General features: G+C 42.1%; 1 protein-coding gene across 14 annotated transcripts in view; it reads left to right on the top strand.

Annotated features, from left to right (window-relative positions):
* The window catches only part of PARP9 (poly(ADP-ribose) polymerase family member 9), a 40970-nt gene that overhangs the window by 1308 nt on the left and 21010 nt on the right, over positions 1 to 18652 (top strand). For 5 of the 14 annotated variants that reach the window (XR_010125685.1, XM_054483830.2, XM_054483820.1 and 2 more), the window contains exons 2-7: positions 3530 to 3633; positions 4772 to 4913; positions 7112 to 7947; positions 10592 to 10813; positions 12424 to 12642; positions 17685 to 17742. Coding sequence is in view for 13 of the 14 variants with exons in the window: in XM_054483830.2 (XP_054339805.1) it covers positions 3619 to 3633; positions 4772 to 4913; positions 7112 to 7947; positions 10592 to 10813; positions 12424 to 12642; positions 17685 to 17742 (1492 nt within the window). In the remaining variant the exon portion in view is untranslated. The remainder of the gene's footprint in view (positions 1 to 3529; positions 3634 to 4771; positions 4914 to 7111; positions 7948 to 10591; positions 10814 to 12423; positions 12643 to 17684; positions 17743 to 18652) is intronic. The other 9 variants (XM_063661665.1, XM_054483827.2, XM_054483824.1 and 6 more) reach the window with 3 other exon arrangements.

The following is an 18652-nucleotide window of genomic DNA, read 5'->3' as shown; positions in this document are numbered from 1 at the left end:
AGTCCACCCTGGACAGGACATATTTAGATGGTGAAAAGCCTTGAAGAGCAGTGAAGATGACCTGAAGGGTTGTAAGCAGGGAAAGCAAGAAAATGACTTGCCAGATTTGCATTTTAGAAATATGGTGCTGACAACGGTGTGGAGGACACATTTACAAGCAGGGATGAGTGGCGGCAGAGAGGCCCAAGATAAGGTTTTTGCACATGGCTGGTAAGACTGGAAATGGGTCAGTCTTTACTGTGAACAATTTGGCAATACTGTCAGAATTACAACTGCGTATACTTTTTGGTTCTGGAGTTCCATTTCTAGGAATTTGTTCCATTGATATATTAGCCCCTGTGTGAAGTGACCTGTGTACAAAGATGTTCTTTACAGCCTTGTTTACAATAGCAAAAGATAGGGAACTCTTTAATGTCCATAAATAGGGGGACTAGCAGTTTAATAATAAAAGTATATCTATACAATGGAATACAATGGGCAGTAGGAAAAATGAAAAAGCTCTCTATGTGCTAACATGAAAAGATCTCTAGGATACATTACGTGGGAAAGATAAGATGCAGAAGTGTGTGTATAAGCTACTACCTTTCGCGTAAAAAATGCCACTGGAAGAATACAGGAGAAGCGCTGATTGACTCTGGACAGGGAATTTAGTAGCGGAGATAGGAGGAAACCTTTTACATTTTCTAAATTTGAACCATGTAAATGTAATACCTATTCAAACAATAAAATGTCAAACTATTCAAACAATAAAATGTCAAACTAAATCTTTGAAAAGAGTATATTGCTGGCTGGGCACGGTGGCTCACGCCTGTAATCCCAGCACTTTGGGAGGCCAAGGCAGGCGGATCATGAGGTCAGGAGATTGAGACCATCCTGGCTAACACGGTGAAACCCCGTCTCTACTAAAAAAATACAAAAAAAAAAAAAAATTAGCCGGGTGTGGTGGTGGGCGCCTATAGTCCCAGCTACTTGGGAGGCTGAGGCAGTAGAATGGCGTGAACCCAGGAGGCAGAGCTTGCAGTGAGCCAAGATCGTGCCACAGCCTGGGTGACAGAGTGAGACTCCGTCTCAAAAAAAAAAAAAAAAAAGAAAAGAAAAGAGTATATTGCCACAGCTCAGGCAAAAGGTGCTGAGACCCTGAAGTGAGGCAGTGTCAGTGGGCGAGGAAGGAAGGGGCATATTTGAAAGTAATTTAGGTTGTCAGGTCCCAGATATGAGACAAAAAAGACTCAGGGAAAGTTCCTAGATTTCTGATTTGAGTGCATAAATGGTATTATCATTTACTGAGCTGTAGAATCCAGGAGATAAAGTATGGATTTGGTGGGGGTGGGATGGAGGATTGGGGACCAGGAGATAAGGGGTCTACTTTTGCAGAGACTTATTTGAGGGGACTGTGAGACCTCCAGGTGGAGTTGAAAAATGGGGCTCAGGAGAGCCATGGCCTAGAACTGCAGATAGAAGAGTCATATTTGCAGTTGGTGAGTTGAAGCCACGGAAGTGGATGAGATCACTCCTGGAGAGTATGTAGAATGAGATGAAAAACGCCTTAGACAGAATCCTGGAGCAAACAATTAAGAGGGGATGGTGGAAGTGAATGCAGGGAAAAAGCCTGTAAAGGCAAAGTGAAGGGTAATAAAAGAACCAAGGGAAGATGGCATAGGAGAAGCCAGGAAAGCAGAATTTCAGGAATGAAAGAGTGAAATGCTATAGAAAGTGGTCCAGTAAAGATGGATAGAAGATAATCCATTGGCATTAACCACATGAGGGATTCTGATGAGCAGTTTCTCTTCTTTTTTTTGAGACAGGGTCTCATTCCTCTTGCCCAGGCTGGAGTGCAGTGGCACGATCACAACTCATTGCAGCCTGAACTTCCCACCAAGTGATCCTCCCATCTCAGCCTCCCAAGTAGCTGGGACTATAGGCATGCGCCAACATGGCCAGCTAACTTTTTGTATTTTTAGTAGAGATGAGGTCTTGCCATGTTGCCCAGGTTGGTCTCGAACTCCTGAGCTCAAGCAATCTGCCTGCCTCTGCCTCCCAAAGTGCTGGGATTACAGGTGTGAGCCGCCATACCTAGCCACTGGCAGTTTCAAAAGGGTGCTGGGAATGAGGCAGGGAGCCAGGTTATAGTAGGCTGAGTGGGCAGGTGGACAGAAGGAGAGTCCACTACTCATTCCAGAAGTTTGACTGCTTATGAAGAGAAGGAAACACAGTAGGAACCAGTGATGGAAAGTTGGGAAGGCTTTTCTGTTTTTAAAATGGAAGAAATGGAATGCTTAGGGCACTACACTCCTTGTTTGGCTATCCATACGCCTGTAAAACCTGGCCTGAAGACAGAAACAGGTGCAACATTTAAAGCAAAAGCCCATGGCCAAAGCAGATGAAGTCATCCTTCTCTTCTGAAAACACCAGTGCCCTCTGGAGGCAAAAAATGCATCTTGTCTTTGCATTTTAGAATGCAAAGGATTGTACTAGACCTGCTGCTTTCCCTTGACGAGTAAGAATAGTGCTCTGATGCTGTAGATGGTTGTACAAAATGTTTCTATTGCAAAGACATTAGAAATCATTTCAACTGGGCGTGGTGGCTTACGCCTGTAATCCCAGCACTTTGGGAGGCCGAGACGAGTGGATCACGAGGTCAGGAGATTGAGACCATTCTGGCTAACACGGTGAAACCTCATCTCTACTAAAAATACAAAAAATTAGCCGGGCATGGTGGCGGGGGCCTGTAGTCCCAGCTACTCGGGAGGCTGAGGCAGGAGAATGGCGTGAACCCGGGAGGCGGAGCTTGCAGTGAGCCAAGATCGCGCCACTGCATTCATAGGGGACAGAGCGAGACTCAGTCTCAAAAAAAAAAAAACACGAAATCATTTCGAGGCCTAAATATAGCAACAAGTGTGGGCAACTGTATCTTTAAGCATTTTCATCATCACTCTTCTAAAAATTCATAATCTTTAATTCCTACCTATTAGATGGAAAATCATTACAAAGTATTTTTTCCCAGATTTTCTGACTTTTAACCAGATATGCCCCTATCATTAGGTCAAGGATATTTATCACAAATTCAATAATACACACCCCTCACAGGCTCTAGTGGCATTTCCTCTTTCTTCAAACACTCTCCAGGGGGCTTCACTCACTCATAAGCTCAGTCTTCCTTACTGTTCTTTGAATGCTGTTCTCAGTCTCACCACTTTGTTATCATCCTCTTCTTCTAAATATCTAAAAACCTCCTGCATCCTTCATGACCAGGCTCTAGTCTCAACTCCTCCATATAGCTTTTCCTGTTCCAGGTCGTAGAGCATTTTCCCTTCTCTGAACTGCCATTATGATTTCCACTGGAACCTCTCTTGGAAAGGGTAGAAGGCAAACAGTAACAACAACAGCAAAACAATGTGTACATCGTTATCAAGGAAATTAAGAACTCATCAAGCTCAGAAATCATGTTCAGTCCTCCTACAGTATATTCTTACCAAATTTCCTAAGATTCTGGCTAATCTTTATTGTATCTTTTCTAATTCATTCCTAGAAGTGGGCCACCATATCTGGAAACTACAGTCTATGCTTTGAAGCGCAAAAGGGAATAAACATTTAAAGACTCCCCCGGGGACCTGGAGGATGGACTTTTCCATGGTAAAAAGCATAAATATGTATACGTCATGAACCTTGATCAGCACATGAATACTTCTTTATATAACAGCAAGAAATCTGGGGTGTTCACTAACACCTGACATCCTCATCTGCTTTTAATAGCTCAATAAAGTTTTCTCCTTTCTCCCTTCTTGAGAAATGGGGAATCAAGAATATGCTAATCTAATAAATAGTGTCAACTTGAAGCTGGATGATTTTTCAGAATCATTTTAATTCTCTTAGCTCATTTAGTGATTCTGCTTTTTCGGGTTGGGGTAAGGAGAGTAATAGAGGATGAATGAAAAGAAGGGAATATAGAGAAAGATCAGATTAGAAGTCACTTTCTAAACTTGAAAATTCCACATTAAGGCTTGCGCCATGACAAAGGCAATTGAAAGTGGATCCTTGCTGGTGGATGAGAGACAGAGTTGATGAGGCTTATGTCCCCAGGTCTTCTGCCTAGAGAAACCCCATGAGCTTTTGGAGATTGGAGTCTATCTGAGAGTTTGGGGTCATTTTGGTCTGTGACTTTTGGGCCTTTTAAAATGTTAATCTCTAATCCTCATCTCATTCTGAATTAGAATGAGATGCACTGAGATGCATTGGTGGTGGCTGGTGCCTATAATCCCAGTTACTACAGAGGCTGAAGCCAGGAGGATCACTTGAAGTCAGTAGTTCAAGACCAGCCTGGTCAACATAGCAAGACTCCACTCATCTCTAAAAAAGTAAAAACAATTAGCTGGGCATGGTGGTGCATGCCTGTAGTCCCAGCTATTCAGGAGACTGAGATGGGAGGATTCCTTCAGCCCAGGAGTTCAAGGCTGCAGTGAACTGTGATTGCACCACTGCACTCCAGCCTGGGTGACAGAGTGAAACCTTGTCTCAAAAAACAATAAAATTAAATTTAAAAAAAGAAATGCATTGGCCCGTAGGGAAATGACATAGGGCCAATGTTTGCACATTTAGTATTTTAAGTGTTTCGGGCATGCAGATTTAAAAAGACACATACTTCCCGCCCTCCCAAACGCAGTGCTTTGAGCAGGATTTCCATTGCATTGTATTTACTAGGGTGTATTTGTTATCAGTAAGCTGTAGTCATTCCACTTCCATTTTTTAAGAAAGCCATTCTCATTTTTCACAGGTTGCCGGAGCAACAGCTTACAATGAAAAATCAGGTAGGATTACCTCGCTCTCACTCTTGTTTCAGAAAGTCTTTGCTCAGATCTTTCCTCAGTGGAGAAAGGGGAATACAAAAGGAGAATGTCTCCCCTACAAGTGCTCAGGTGCGTGACTGCAGACCCTTGTGGGGACCCCCGCACATGCTTCAGAGTTGGTGTGGCACTGACCAGCGGGCATGTTCTCTCAAGGCCTACACCATTCCTCTCCTTTGCCCATAAATGTGAGACTCTTTTAACGACAGCCTACAGCTGAAATTGACCAGATGGGGTGGCAAACTGATTGTCTCCTTGCTCAACGAGTGCTATACAAGCTAAGCAGTTCTTGCCTAATTCCAGGGGTGTCCCATTAAAGATTTTCAACCAAAGCTCAGGCCAATAGGGCCTGACTACCCAATTCTGGCTTCGTTTGGGTAATTGAGGCCACGAGAGGTCTTTCTAGGAGACTCAGATTAGAAATGGGAGTTGAAGCAAAATAAAAGTAATTATCACATTTTATCTATTTTAGGATGCATTTTTTTTTCACATTTTAACATTACTGAAATAAGGTAGTATACCTGTTATCAATTGATGGTATGCCCCAGTTTAGCTGGCATTTTTTTCCCTTTCTCAGAGGCATTGTAACAACAATATCTTAGACACCATGAAATACAGTGTCCCAAGCTGGGTCCTCCAGGAAGCAGAATTGGAGATGGAATTAGGAGTGCAAAAAATTCACTGTGAAAGGTAAAGAGAGGAAGCCGGACTGGGCAGACTAGCCATCAGACTGTAATAAAAACCTGACAGTCTCTGCAAGCCTGAGATTGACTGTTAGAGGTGTCCCACGTTGGGCATGAATGGCCTTGCTCAGCTACTGATGGAGGCTGCCCTGAGAATAGCATGACCTTGGCTGAAAGCTGAGATGAACCCTGAGGGGCTAACAGCTGGAGGCTGACAGCTAACTGTATTTCCCACTTCATAGCCAATTGCAGGGAGATCTGAGTAGCACATCTTCTTGTCTGCCACATACAGTAAATAATTTTTAGTCAATTAGTTTTAATTTCACCAAAATTGTGCCAGACTAGAATATCATAAAGAATTATTTACTGACATTATCAGTGCTCCACTCATTGGCTGTTCCAATGTCTCCCCTACTCCTCCTCACCAGGGAACTGCCTCAATCAATGACCAATAGAAGTTGGGTAGGCCAGGCATGGTGACCTTTTTGAAGCCACCCAGGTGGGCAGATTGCTTGAATCTTTTGGAGCACTCTGAGAAATGCCTCTGAGAAAGGAAAAAAATGCCAACTAAACTGGGGCATATCATCAGTTGATAACAGGTATACTACCTTATTTCAATCGGCCCAGGTGGGCAGATTGCTTGAAATCAGGAGTTTGAGACCAGCCTAGGCAGTATGGTGAAACCCCATCTCTACAGAAAAAAATACGGAAATTAGCTGGACACGATGGTGTGGGTGTAGTGCTGTGAGCCTGTAGTCCCAGCTATTCAGGAGGCTGAGGTGGGAGGATGGCTTGAGCATAGGAGGCAGAGGTTGCAGTGAGCCAAGACTGCATTACTACACTGCAGCCTGAGCAACACAGTGAGACCCTGTCTCAAAAGAAAAAGAAGTTGGATAAATATCCCAGCTCCTGTGGTTACCACCCCTCCAGTGGTATAACCCCGAGGCACAGGATCTACACTGCTTCCCAGTAGAGTTAACTTCCATCTGCCTAGTTACATGTGCTTTGTTCATTTGTCTTACTTTCCCACCCTGCTCTCCCCACCCCAAGGCCCTAGTATTTCCTAGGATCACCTCCCAAATAAACTACTTACATTCAAATCTTTGTCTCAGGGTCTGCTCTTAAGAAAACACAAACTTAGATGCTGACAAAAGCAAAAAAGTTATAAAAACTCCACCTATTTTGGCTCATAATTAAGTCCCTTCCAATACCTGTGCCCTAAGCATGGGTCTTTCTAAGCTCGCCACTTTTATATATATTTTTAAAAATTCACGAGCCCCCATATACATGGTTTTCCTACCATCATCACTGCATCATAGTAGCTACCACTTATGGAGTACTTAATATATGCCAGGCACAAGACTATGCACTTTATGGGTGACCTACTATTGAAAACTCTTAGATGTCCTTGGTCTGATTATATGTGTAGTTGAGAAGAAGAATCACGAAGAGCACCACATGAAGTTCATCTCTCTTTTGCACATAGGAAACACAGTCTCCTGGTATGAAGTGGGATTACAACCTTTCAAACCATGCTTTTTTTTTTTTTTTTTTTTTTTTCTTTTTTAATCTTCTCTTCTTTTCCAGAGACTGGCGCTCTTGGAGAAAACTATAGTTGGCAAATTCCCATTAACCACAGTGACTTCAACATTTTAAAAAATAATGAGCGTCAGCTGTGTGAAGTCCTCCAGAATAAGTTTGGCTGTATCTCTACCCTGGTCTCTCCAGTTCGGGAAGGCAACAGCAAATCTCTGCAAGTGTTCAGAAAAATGCTGACTCCTAGGATAGAGTTATCAGTCTGGAAAGATGACCTCACCACACATGCTGTTGATGCTGTGGTGAATGCAGCCAATGAAGATCTTCTACATGGAGGAGGCCTGGCCCTGGCCCTGGTGAAAGCTGGTGGATTTGAAATCCAAGAAGAGAGCAAACAGTTTGTTGCCAGATATGGTAAAGTATCAGCTGGTGAGATAGCTGTCACGGGAGCAGGGAGGCTTCCCTGCAAACATATCATCCATGCTGTTGGGCCTCGGTGGATGGAATGGGATACACAGGGATGTATTGGAAAGCTGCAGAGGGCCATTGTAAGTATTCTGAATTATGTCATCTATGAAAATACTCACATTAAGACAGTAGCAATTCCAGCCTTGAGCTCTGGGATTTTTCAGTTCCCTCTGAATTTGTGTACAACAACTATTGTAGAGACTATCCGGGTTAATTTGCAAGGGAGGCCAATGATGAGTAATTTGAAAGAAATTCACCTGGTGAGCAATGAGGACCCTACTGTTGCTGCCTTTAAAGCTGCTTCAGAATTCATCCTAGGGAAGAATGAGCTGGGACAAGAAACCACCCCTTCTTTCAATGCAATGGTCGTGAACAACCTGACCCTCCAGATTGTCCAGGGCCACATTGAACGGCAGACAGTAAGTCTTTGTTTCTATTCTCTTGCACTGGCACAGGTGATCCCTGAAAATTAAATAATTTTTGAGTGTACACTATGCAACACTATGTAGAAACCATCTTGTCTGGATTAAGAATATGAGCCAGGTGCAGTGGTACATGCTGTAACCCAGCTACTTTAGAGCCCGAGGTTGGAGGACCATTTGAGCCCAGGAGTTGGAAGCCAGCCTAGGCAACATAGCCAGACCTCATCTCTTTAAAAAAATTTAATTTAAGTTTTTTTAAAATAGGCTGGTCATGGTGGCTCATGCCTGTAATCCCAGCACTTTGGGAGGTCGAGACAGGAGGATCACTTGAGCCCAGGTGTTCAAGACCAGCCTGAGGAACATAGCAAGACCCTGTCTCAAAAAAAAAAAAAAATTATCAGGGTGTGGTGATGCACATCTGTAGTCCCAACTACTTTGGGAGGCTAAGGCAGGAGGCACACTTGAGCCCATGAGTTCAAGGCTGCAGTGATTCCTGCCAGGGCAACAGAGCAAGACTTTGACTTTGACTCTAAAAATAATAATAATAATAATATGTCATTCAGTGCCAGGCCATCTGGATTTGAATACCAGCTTTGCTATTTATTAACTGGGTAACCCAAAGCAAGTTACTTTATCTTTTGTTCTTCAGTTTCCTCATTTGTACAATGAGGATAATAATAGCATTTATATCTTAGAGCTGGGATCAATACACATAAAATGCTTAGAGTAGTGCTTGGCATGTAATAAATATTTATCATTATTATTGCTGTTGATATTATCTTAGGCACCCTGAGGAATTAGAACAATCTTTGATCCCAAGGAACCTAAAATCAATTATATTCTTTATTGTAAAAATATTCTTAATTTGAAAAATCTTTCTGGGGAGAAAAACCGTCTCAACATTTCTGAAGCAACCTATCAATAGTAAACAAAAATAATACTTAAGAGTATGTAAATTTATGACAAGAGTGGAGTATAGTGGACCAAGAAAGATTGCTTCAGAAGGTACGAGTTTTGAATCTGATCTCAAGTTTCGATGGGTATGATTGGCAGGAGGGGAAGCTTTCTGGGTGGTCAGAGTGACTTGATCAGAGAGATGCAGAGGAATTGACAGAAAATAATGGGCTTGACTACAGTCAGGAGACACAGGTGGAGCTCTAAGTCATGGTCTGTGTGTTTATACACAGAATATAACTCTGCCAGGGGCTGTGGAGAATGCAAGGTGCAACTAAGCATTTAGCGGGGGGTCACTGGGCACGAAGGTGAGGTGCTGGCAGGGAAGGGGAAAGAGTCAGGGTAGCGGTGAACCTAGGTATTTCTGAGTCAGTGCAGCTCCCCTGCTAGATGGAGAGCACCTTAAAGACGGAGATCTTGGCTTATTCATCCCTATAGCCTCAAGGCCTGGTCTGGGCATGCATCTAAGGGTTCAGCAAATTAAAGACAAATAAGTGGAAGGGGCAGGAGGGAGAAGGCACCACAACAGAGGGTAAGAATGAATATAAGGCTATATTCTTTTTTTTTCTTCTGGATCAGTGATGTCACACTTAAGACTCTCGTGACCACAATCAAAGTCTTAGACACTGGTAAAACAAACAAACAAACAAACAACACTTATTGCCTATAAGACAATTAGAGAGAAGACTGAGGGGAGTTCACGAAATGAAATATTTGAGAAGTCATTAACACACAAATTTAAAACTAAAATGGAAGCATCCTAGTTTGAGTAACTTATCTCTTTAACTGAATTTTTTAGTGTATATTTATTGCCAGCAACATTAGGAACATTACAATTTTTAAAGGGTGTCGGTGCCCCCAAATTGCAAATTCCAATTGTGCTTTCAAAGTGAATCATTCATTAACATCAGTGAAGAAATACCTGAGTTACCCTGAAAGGGAGCCAAAGTCAATAGAATGATTAGGGGAATCTGGGCATGGGGGAAGAAAGGACACTATCATTTTTAGCACAGCTCTGAGGGTTAACTAGGAGATGATGTTATCAAAAGTACAGCTCATGTATATGTACAGTCTATTTCTGAAGAGAGAGATGAAGAACTTGGTTGCACATAAGATGGGTGGGTGAGTAGGGGGTCTGGGAACGTGACCAGGAAGGGGGCCTACTTTTCATTGAAGACCTTTTTGTCCCATTTGGAGTTTCTTTAACCTTGTTAAGTTTCTTATACCTTAAACCATAAAAACATTAGGAGGTGGAAATTCCCCAAGAAATTTTATTTCCTATTTAAAACGAGACAAAACAAAAACCCACGATGAAATAGCAAAGAGTCATGGTGGTCGGGCAGAGATGAAACCATTTATCGACAGAGCTTAAAAGAAATCACAGGGAATACTCAGAATCTAGCCATCTGGTAAGGTAATCCAGCAAGGGGCAAGCAGATGTTTGCAATGAAAATTATATCATCCGTACATTTACATAATTTCTGAATTATGTAATTCAGCTTCATTCATGGCAATCAAATAATCACTCTTTGGAAATATGAGTTTCTATTCGTTATTAATGAAATTTTTTAGAATTTAGGATCTTCAAAGAGTATTTTTCAAAGCTCTTCAGGAAAGTAAAGATTTAAATTAGTCATTTAAGAAGAAGGAATTTAACAATGAATCCTACCCTTTCTTCCCTTTTCAGGCAGATGTAATTGTTAATTCTGTAAACCCACATGATATTACAGTTGGACCTGTGGCAAAATCAATTCTACAACAAGCAGGAGTTGAAATGAAATCGGAATTTCTTGCCACAAAGGCTAAACAGTTTCAACGGTCCCGGTTGGTACTCGTCACAAAAGGATTTAACTTGTCCTGTAGATATATATACCATGTACTGTGGCATTCAGAATTTCCTAAACCTCAGGTAAGTTTAAAATAAATGTGTCTTTATTTAGCTCCATAGTCTATACAGTCTTTTTTTTTTTTAACAAATTTCCATCATTTCATTACGTTCATGAAATATTTTGTCAAGTGGTATAGTTCTCATTTTTTAGCACACCTGCTAATACCAGAAATACTGAACAGGTACAGTTGCCATAAGTTATCTTAAGAAGTTTGATTTAGGTCTGTCACAGTGGCTCATGCCTGTGAGTCCAGCGCTTTGGGAGGCCAAGGTGGGAGGATCACTTGAGCCCAGGAGTCTGAGACCAGCCTAAGCAACATAGCAAGACCCCCATCTCTACCAAAAAAAAAAAAAAAATTAGCCAGGTGTAGTGGTGCACACCTATAGTCCCAGCTACTCGGGAGGCTGAGGTAGGAGGGTCACTTGAGCCCAGGAGATTGAGGCTGCAGTGAGCTGTGATCACCCTGCTTCACTCTAGCCTGGGTGACAGAGACTGTCTCAAAAAACAAACAAAACAACAAAGAAGTTTAAAATGTTACCTAACCCATGTTTAAATTTTAAGTAGGCATACTGCAGATAGACACTGAAACTAGTATTCCCTCAGTCTGAACACTGGTTCACCCCAACATACCCAGTGACCTCGTCGGCCTTTTCCTAAGTAGGCAAGGGATTCAGCCTCTCATGTCCCTCCATGTGTTATATTCTTGGAGCAGCTGGGGTTCCCCCTCCAGCATCATTCCAATCAAATCTATTACCTGAGGTCTCTTCCCACCCGTGCCTGCAGTGGAGCCTGGCTGTCTAGCCCACTCTCCACTGAGGTACATAAAATACAAGCATTAATGAACTCAGGAGGCAGAGGTTGCAGTGAGCCGAGATCGCGCCACTGCCCTCTAGCCTGGATAACAGAGTGAGACTCTGTCTCAAAAAATAAAAAATAAAATAAAAATAAAAGCATTAAATAATAGGAGGAACCACTCAGATGGTGAAAAGAGGGAAACTTAATCCCCTTCTCTGCCTTTGTCTATCTTTCTTCTTCACCATTTCTGGTCCCTTCTTGAGAGCTCTCTAATCCCAAACTGGTCCTCTAGTCTCCCTCTATCCCTCAGTTTTCCAAAGTCCTTCCATGGGCAACATTCCTGTATTACTTTGATGTTAACAGTTGGTAGAAGTTTAAATCTGCCAAAAATATTAGCATTTCTCCAAGAGAAATTACATGATAGATCTTAATAACGTTGAATAAGTGCTGCTTTCTTATTTTAATCTTGATCTCCTTTATGAAAATTCAAGAGCTCTTGACGTTGACCTGGAAGGGACAGGTGAATGGGGTAAACAGATGGTTGGCTGTCTGACCTGGGGGATGGGTAAGGTTATATAAACTGGGAGAAATTCTAGTGCCCACATGTCCTGAATAGCACAAGATGGCCACTCTATTGCTTCAGTTTCTCACTATCTAACCTTATACCATAACGGGTTCCCTCTGGAGTGGGACCTTTCCTGTCATCTGAGGAGGCAGGGACACGAACCCTGAGGGAGAGTGAAGGGGGACATTGTAAAATATGGGCAGGATCAAGGGGTAAGTGGAGTCTCATTCTTGACTCAAATGCTGATCTTAAATTTGTGTTTTCCTACAGGTATTAAAACATGCAATGAAGGAGTGTTTGGAAAAATGCATTGAGCAAAATATAACTTCCATTTCCTTTCCTGCCCTTGGGACTGGAAACATGGAAATAAAGAAGGAAACAGCAGCAGAGATTTTGTTTGATGAAGTTTTAACATTTGCCAAAGACCATGTAAAACACCAGTTAACTGTAAAGTTTGTGATCTTTCCAACAGATTTGGAGATATATAAGGTAAGTTAATATCTTAGAAATGTCCTACAGTTCATTCATTCATTCATTCAGCAGCATCTGTTTAGTGTCTACAATGTAAGATGCAGGGCTAGGTGCTGTACAGTGTGGTGGTGTTCTAACTTGGTGAAGTTTAATTTTTACAGATTGTCCACCTCTGACCTAGTAAAACATATCATTATAGAAGCCATGTTTGGCAAGACATGGTGGCTCACACCTGTAATCCCAGCACTCTGGGAGGCCGAGGCAGGCGGATCACCTGAGGTCGGGAGTTCTAGACCAACCTGACCAACATGGAGAAACTCTGTCTCTACTAAAAATACAAAATTGGCCGGGCGTGGTGGCACATGCCTGTAATCCCAGCTACTAGGGAGGCTGAGGCAAGAGAATAGCTTGAACCTGGGAGGCGGAGGTTGTGGTGAGCCAAGATCACGCCATTGTACTCCAGCCTGAGCAACAAGAGTGAAACTCCATCTCAAAAACAAAACAAAACAAAACAAAAAACAAAGAAGCCATGTTACCCACTACCTAGCTTCTGTCTTTTCTTTTAATGGCACTTATTCTTCCCTCTGCTCCTTAAAGGTAAGCAACCCTTTAGTTTCAGTGTGGGGTCCTTGCCCCTCTCTCATCTCTCTGCCTTCGAGAACACAACTCTTCTTACAACTTCTGTGAAGTCCTGTCTTCTTAGCCAATCCTCTCTCATTTCCACTTGGATCTCTGATCGTCATCTCAAATCCAGTGTATTTAAGGCAAATTATTTGTCTTCTCTCTCTCTCTCTCTCTTTTTTTTAAACAGATGAGGTCTTTCTCTGTTGCCCAGGCTGGAGTGCAGTGGCACAATCATAGCTCACTGCAGTCTTGAACTCCTGGGCTCAAATGATCCTCCCACTCCAGCCTCTTGAGTAGCAGGCACTACAGGCACATGCTACCATGCCTGGCTAATTTTTAAATTTTTTGTAGAAAGGCAGTTTTACTATGTTGCCCAATCTGGTCTTGAGCTCCTGGGCTCAAGTGATCTTCCCATCTCAGCCTCCCAAAGCTCTGGGATAATAGGTATGAGCCAATATGCCTGGCCTGTCTTCTCCTCCTCAGTCAGTTTTCCCCCTAAAATCCCCATCAGTCTCAGCTTTGCCTCTCACTGACTATATAACCTTGGCAAGTTAGTTAACTTATCTGTGCCTCAGTTCCCTCATCCTTAAAAGAGGGATACTAATTACCATCTTATGGAGCTGTTGTGAAGATGAAATGAGTTAATACAGCCAGGTGAGGTGGCTCACACCTGTAATCCCAGCACTTTGGGAGGCCGAGGCAGGTGGATCATCTGAGGTCAGGAGTTTGAGACCAGCCTAGCTAACATGATGAAACCCCGTTTCTACTAAAAATACAAAAAATTAGCCAGGCGTGGTGGCACACACCTGTAATCCCAGCTACTCTGGAGGCTGAGGCAGGAGAATCGCTTGAACCCAGGAGGCGGAGGTTGGAGTGAGCTGAGATCACACCATTGCACCCGGGCTTGGGCAACAAGAGCAAAACTCCATCTCAAAAAAAAAAAAAAAAAAATGAGTTAATACCTGTAAAACACTTAGAATAGTACCTAGCACAGAGTAGAAAGTTAGCTGTTATTATCAACTGTAATGAGCTGTAGTTCACTGAGTGCTGAATTGTTACTAAATTCAGTGAATTGTTTATCTTTTCTTTCCAATTTCTTTAACAGCCCCGGTATGCCTGGCTAGTTTTGCCATGTCTCCAGTACTGCCCTCAAATTCAACCCATTCTTTTTTAACTTATCTGTAGGTGAACTTAGAAGGAAATCAGCCGTGGTCTAACACATCTGGGGTCCATGTGTTGGAGGGGAGCTTGTCTTATGTGTCTGAGTGCACTTCATCTCAGCTTTTTGTTTGGGTGGACAGATCAAGCTGAGTTCCTAACGTGTGAATAAACTGTGATATATTCAGCATAATTAGTATATATTGCAGTGCTGTTCTACCTTTAAAGTACCGACCATCTCTGCTTTATTCTCACTTAGCTGGCATTTTCGAGAAAGACTTTAATGATGTTAGGGAAGAATAAAAAGGAAAGGAAATAAGATACAGCAACCTAAAATAAGTTTTCAAGATATAGGTTTCTAATTCTGCCAACAGCAACATCCGAGTTTTAGTGAGACTTCTTGGCATGTGTCTGGATTTTGGATATAGAGGGCCTTGCAAGGTTTGCCTTGCAGAGAGTGGCTGCAAACATTAGTTCTCTGACTGCTCATATTCCCTCCTCTTGGCCTGCTCTATGTGCATTGTTGCCATTTTATCTCTGCCTATACGGAAATGAATTTATACTTGTTCCAGCTTGCTCTTTCTTGGAACAAGTATAAAAGTTCTTATTCCTTCTGCTGCCCAATTAAACACGGGGAGATTTGTAGCATTTGCTGATTTCCATGGCTGCTTTCAAGCTGTTGATATGAAATCACTGAAAACAGATTTGGAAGAGATGGTCACAGCAAGCTCTCTTGAGTCATTGTATGCCAGCTCTAGTATCCCACTGCGCCTCACCCACAGCTAACTGGTGAGATGGTGGTGCATGACCCAAGGAAGTAGCTCGCCTTCTGAAAATGAATAATCCTGTCCTTCAGATGAAGTTCATCAGTTTCCCATGCAGAGGATTATCTCTAAGCCCAGATAGGTGCCCTGATCACCTCCCTGAACTATTTCTTTTTTTAATTTCCTTTTTTTTGAGACAGGATGTCGCTCTGTTGCCAGGGCTGGAGTGCAGTGGTGTGATCATAACTCCCTGAAGCCTCAACCTCCCAGGCTCAAGCAATCCTCCCATCTCAGCCTCCTGACTAGCTGGACTACAGGCATGCATCACCATGCCTGGCTAATACTTTTATTTTTTGTGGAAGTGGGGTCTCACTATGTTGCCCAGGCCAATCTCAAACTCCTGGACTCAAGTAATCCTCCCACCTCAGCCTCCCAAAGTTCTGGGATTACAGACGTGACCCACTATGCCCAGCCCCTGAACTGTTTATGAAGCACCATTTTCATACAAGAGGAATTAACCACATCTAGAAAAGAAGGTTCATTCTCTCCAACATACAAACAAAAATGTGCATGGCAGTTTAAGAAAAATGGAAAGATCAACCACGGTCTGAGCGCTCCCCCAGGGACCAATAATAAAAATAGTGCTGTAGAGGGCCGGGCTCGGTGGCTCATGCCTGTAATCCCAGCACTTTGGGAGGCTGAGCTGGGCGGATCACCTGAGGTCAGGAATTCGAGACCAGCCTGGCCAACATGGTGAAACCCCAGCTCTACTAAAAATACAAAACTTAGAAGGGCATGGTGGTATGTGCCTGTAATCCCAGCTCCTCGGGAGGCTGAGGCAGGAAAATCACTTGAACTGGGGAGACAGAGGTTGCAGAGACCCGAGATTGCACCACTGCACTCCAGCCAGGGCTGTCTCAAAAAAAAAAAATATATATATATATATATATGTGTGTGTGTGTGTGTGTGTGTGTGTATATATGTGCGTATATATATGTGTGTATGTATATGTGTGTGTGTATGTGTATATATATATGTAGTGCCATGTATTGTGTCTGTCAGGCACTGTGCTAAGAAGGTGTCTCATTTCCTTCTCCCCTTAATCTTTTGATGAAGCCACTGTTGTCGTCTCCATTTTACAAACCCAAAAACATAACCCAGAGGTTAATATGCACACAGCTAGTTACATGACACCAAGATCAACCTTGGTGTCTGTCTGCCCTCAAAGCCTTGTTCTGAACCATTAAACAGAAACACAGAGAATGATACATCTTTCAGTTTTGTAACTCAAACAAGAGGATTATTTTACACAGTAATTTACATTAAAAGTCAATGTTGACCATTCCTTCAGGCTCTTTTCAGCATTAACATTACATTATATCCACATGGAGGTATGTGTGCAGACATAATGTATACATCTTCTAATAAGCCTTCTAATAAGCATGTATTTTCTTCCTAAAGAAGTTGTAGTGAGATAAATGCATTTAATACACCTAACCTACCAAACATTATAGCTTAGCCTATCCTACCTTAAACATGTTCAGAACACTTACATTTGCCTATGGTTGGGAAAAATCATCTAACACAAGCCTATTTTATAAAGTGTTGCATATCTCATGTAACCTATTGAATACAGTGTTTACTCTTGTGATCACGTGGCTGACTGAGAGCTTGGCTTGCTGCCGCTGCCCAGCATCACGAAAGAGCATCTTACTACATGTCAACAGCCTGGGAAAAGCTCAAGATTAAAAATTCCAAGTACAGTTTCCACTGAATGTGTATCACTTCTGCACCATCAATAAAGCCAAAAAGTCCTAAATCAAACCATTGTAAGTCAGGACCATCTGTATTGCCAATTGTATCTACTTTGAACAAGGAAGACAGTGAATACCATGGCTCCAAAAGCTAAGTGAGATGTGTTATTTCTAATAGACATTATGTTAATGGATCTGTGTTGCAATATGCACAAATCTTTGTCTATAGACTTTCATATAATAACAATTACAATAACTACCATGTACTTAATGTTTACTACAAGCCAGGAACAATTTTAAGCACTCTATAGGAATTAACTTATATAAAACAGATTATTTTATTATTCAATTTACAGACCAAGTTTGGTGTGTATACCATTTTTTAAATGAATTTGTGTTTTATTAGTTACCTATAGTTTTCTTCTTCAGTGACATATCCACAGCTTTAGTTTAGCACAAGCAGGGCATTAAAATCTGTTGAATGAATGCACGGTTATATTTTGTCTTGGAATGTATAGTCTTCTTTATTTATACCAGATTTTGATTTCATCTCCATTTTTCCTATGCTTGTTCTTTCCGTGTTCTAATAGACTGTGGTCCTCTTCTCTGGGACTTTCCTAAAGGCTGCTTTAGATTTGTGGTAGTAGGAATGGGACTGACAGAGTGGATGAGGTCAAGTGCTGTGTGTGCAGAGAGGGAGACTTTGATGACAATGGCTGTCAGCCCTGCTTATGACTCTCTGCTGTTTTGCTTCTTGTAGGCTTTCAGTGCTGAAATGGCAAAGAGGTCCAAGATGCTGAGTTTGAACAATTACAGTGGTGAGTAAGAAATTCACAGGCCAATAAGTAGTGTCGCCCACCATTGGCTCATTCTATTCTTGATCATCTGAACTAACAGAGGGAAGAAGAAGAATAAATAAGCCAAACGTATTGCACTGTGGTCCTGCTTGGATACCTGCCTACTCTATACCCTGATCATGATTCTATTCTTGCTTGGTCCAGTTTCATGATATGAACAGAGGAAGGTTGAGTTGCAGTGGATAATCCAAGATGTGGGTGGTTGATTGATAAATAGATATCTACAATTTTTTCCCAAGGAAAAGTTCTGGCTTCCATAAACTGGCATTCAGTCACTCTTTCTGCTCTGAACATCTAAATAGGGTTACTTATTGTAATTACGGAAAACACATCTCAGTAATGCCAGATAAATGGGTTAACTCAATGTTACTCAAACCCAAGTAATCACTGGGATCATAATGGAAACTTTAAAAAACAAACACATGCAAAACCCCCAAAATATGTATTTGTCCCAACTCTACAGATGCTGATTCAGGGACTCTGGGTCTGGGCCAAGCATATCTATTTTGAATGCTCCCTAGTCAATTTTGATGCCGAGCATATTTTCTTTTCTTTTCTTTTCTTTTTGAGACAAGTTCTGGCTCTGTCACTCTGGCTGGAGTGCAGTGGCGTGATCTCAGCTCACTGCAACCTCTGCTTCACAGGCTCAAGCCATCCTCCCACCTGAGTCTCCCAAGTAGCTTGGACTACAGACACATGCCACCACGCCCAGCTAATTTATTTTATTATTTTATTTTATTTTATTTTTTTGGTAGAGACAGGGTTTCGCCATGTTGCCCAGACTGGTCTTAAACTCCTGGGCTCAAGTGATCTGCCTGCCTCCGCCTCCCAAAATGCTGGGATTACAGGCATATAATGTCATTATTTTAGT

This window comes from Pongo pygmaeus, chromosome 2, assembly GCF_028885625.2.
Source record: "Pongo pygmaeus isolate AG05252 chromosome 2, NHGRI_mPonPyg2-v2.0_pri, whole genome shotgun sequence".
In the NCBI taxonomy this organism is placed as follows: domain Eukaryota; kingdom Metazoa; phylum Chordata; class Mammalia; order Primates; family Hominidae; genus Pongo; species Pongo pygmaeus.
The sequence above is the reverse complement of the archived record's forward strand: the minus strand, read 5'-3'. Positions and strand labels throughout refer to the sequence as shown.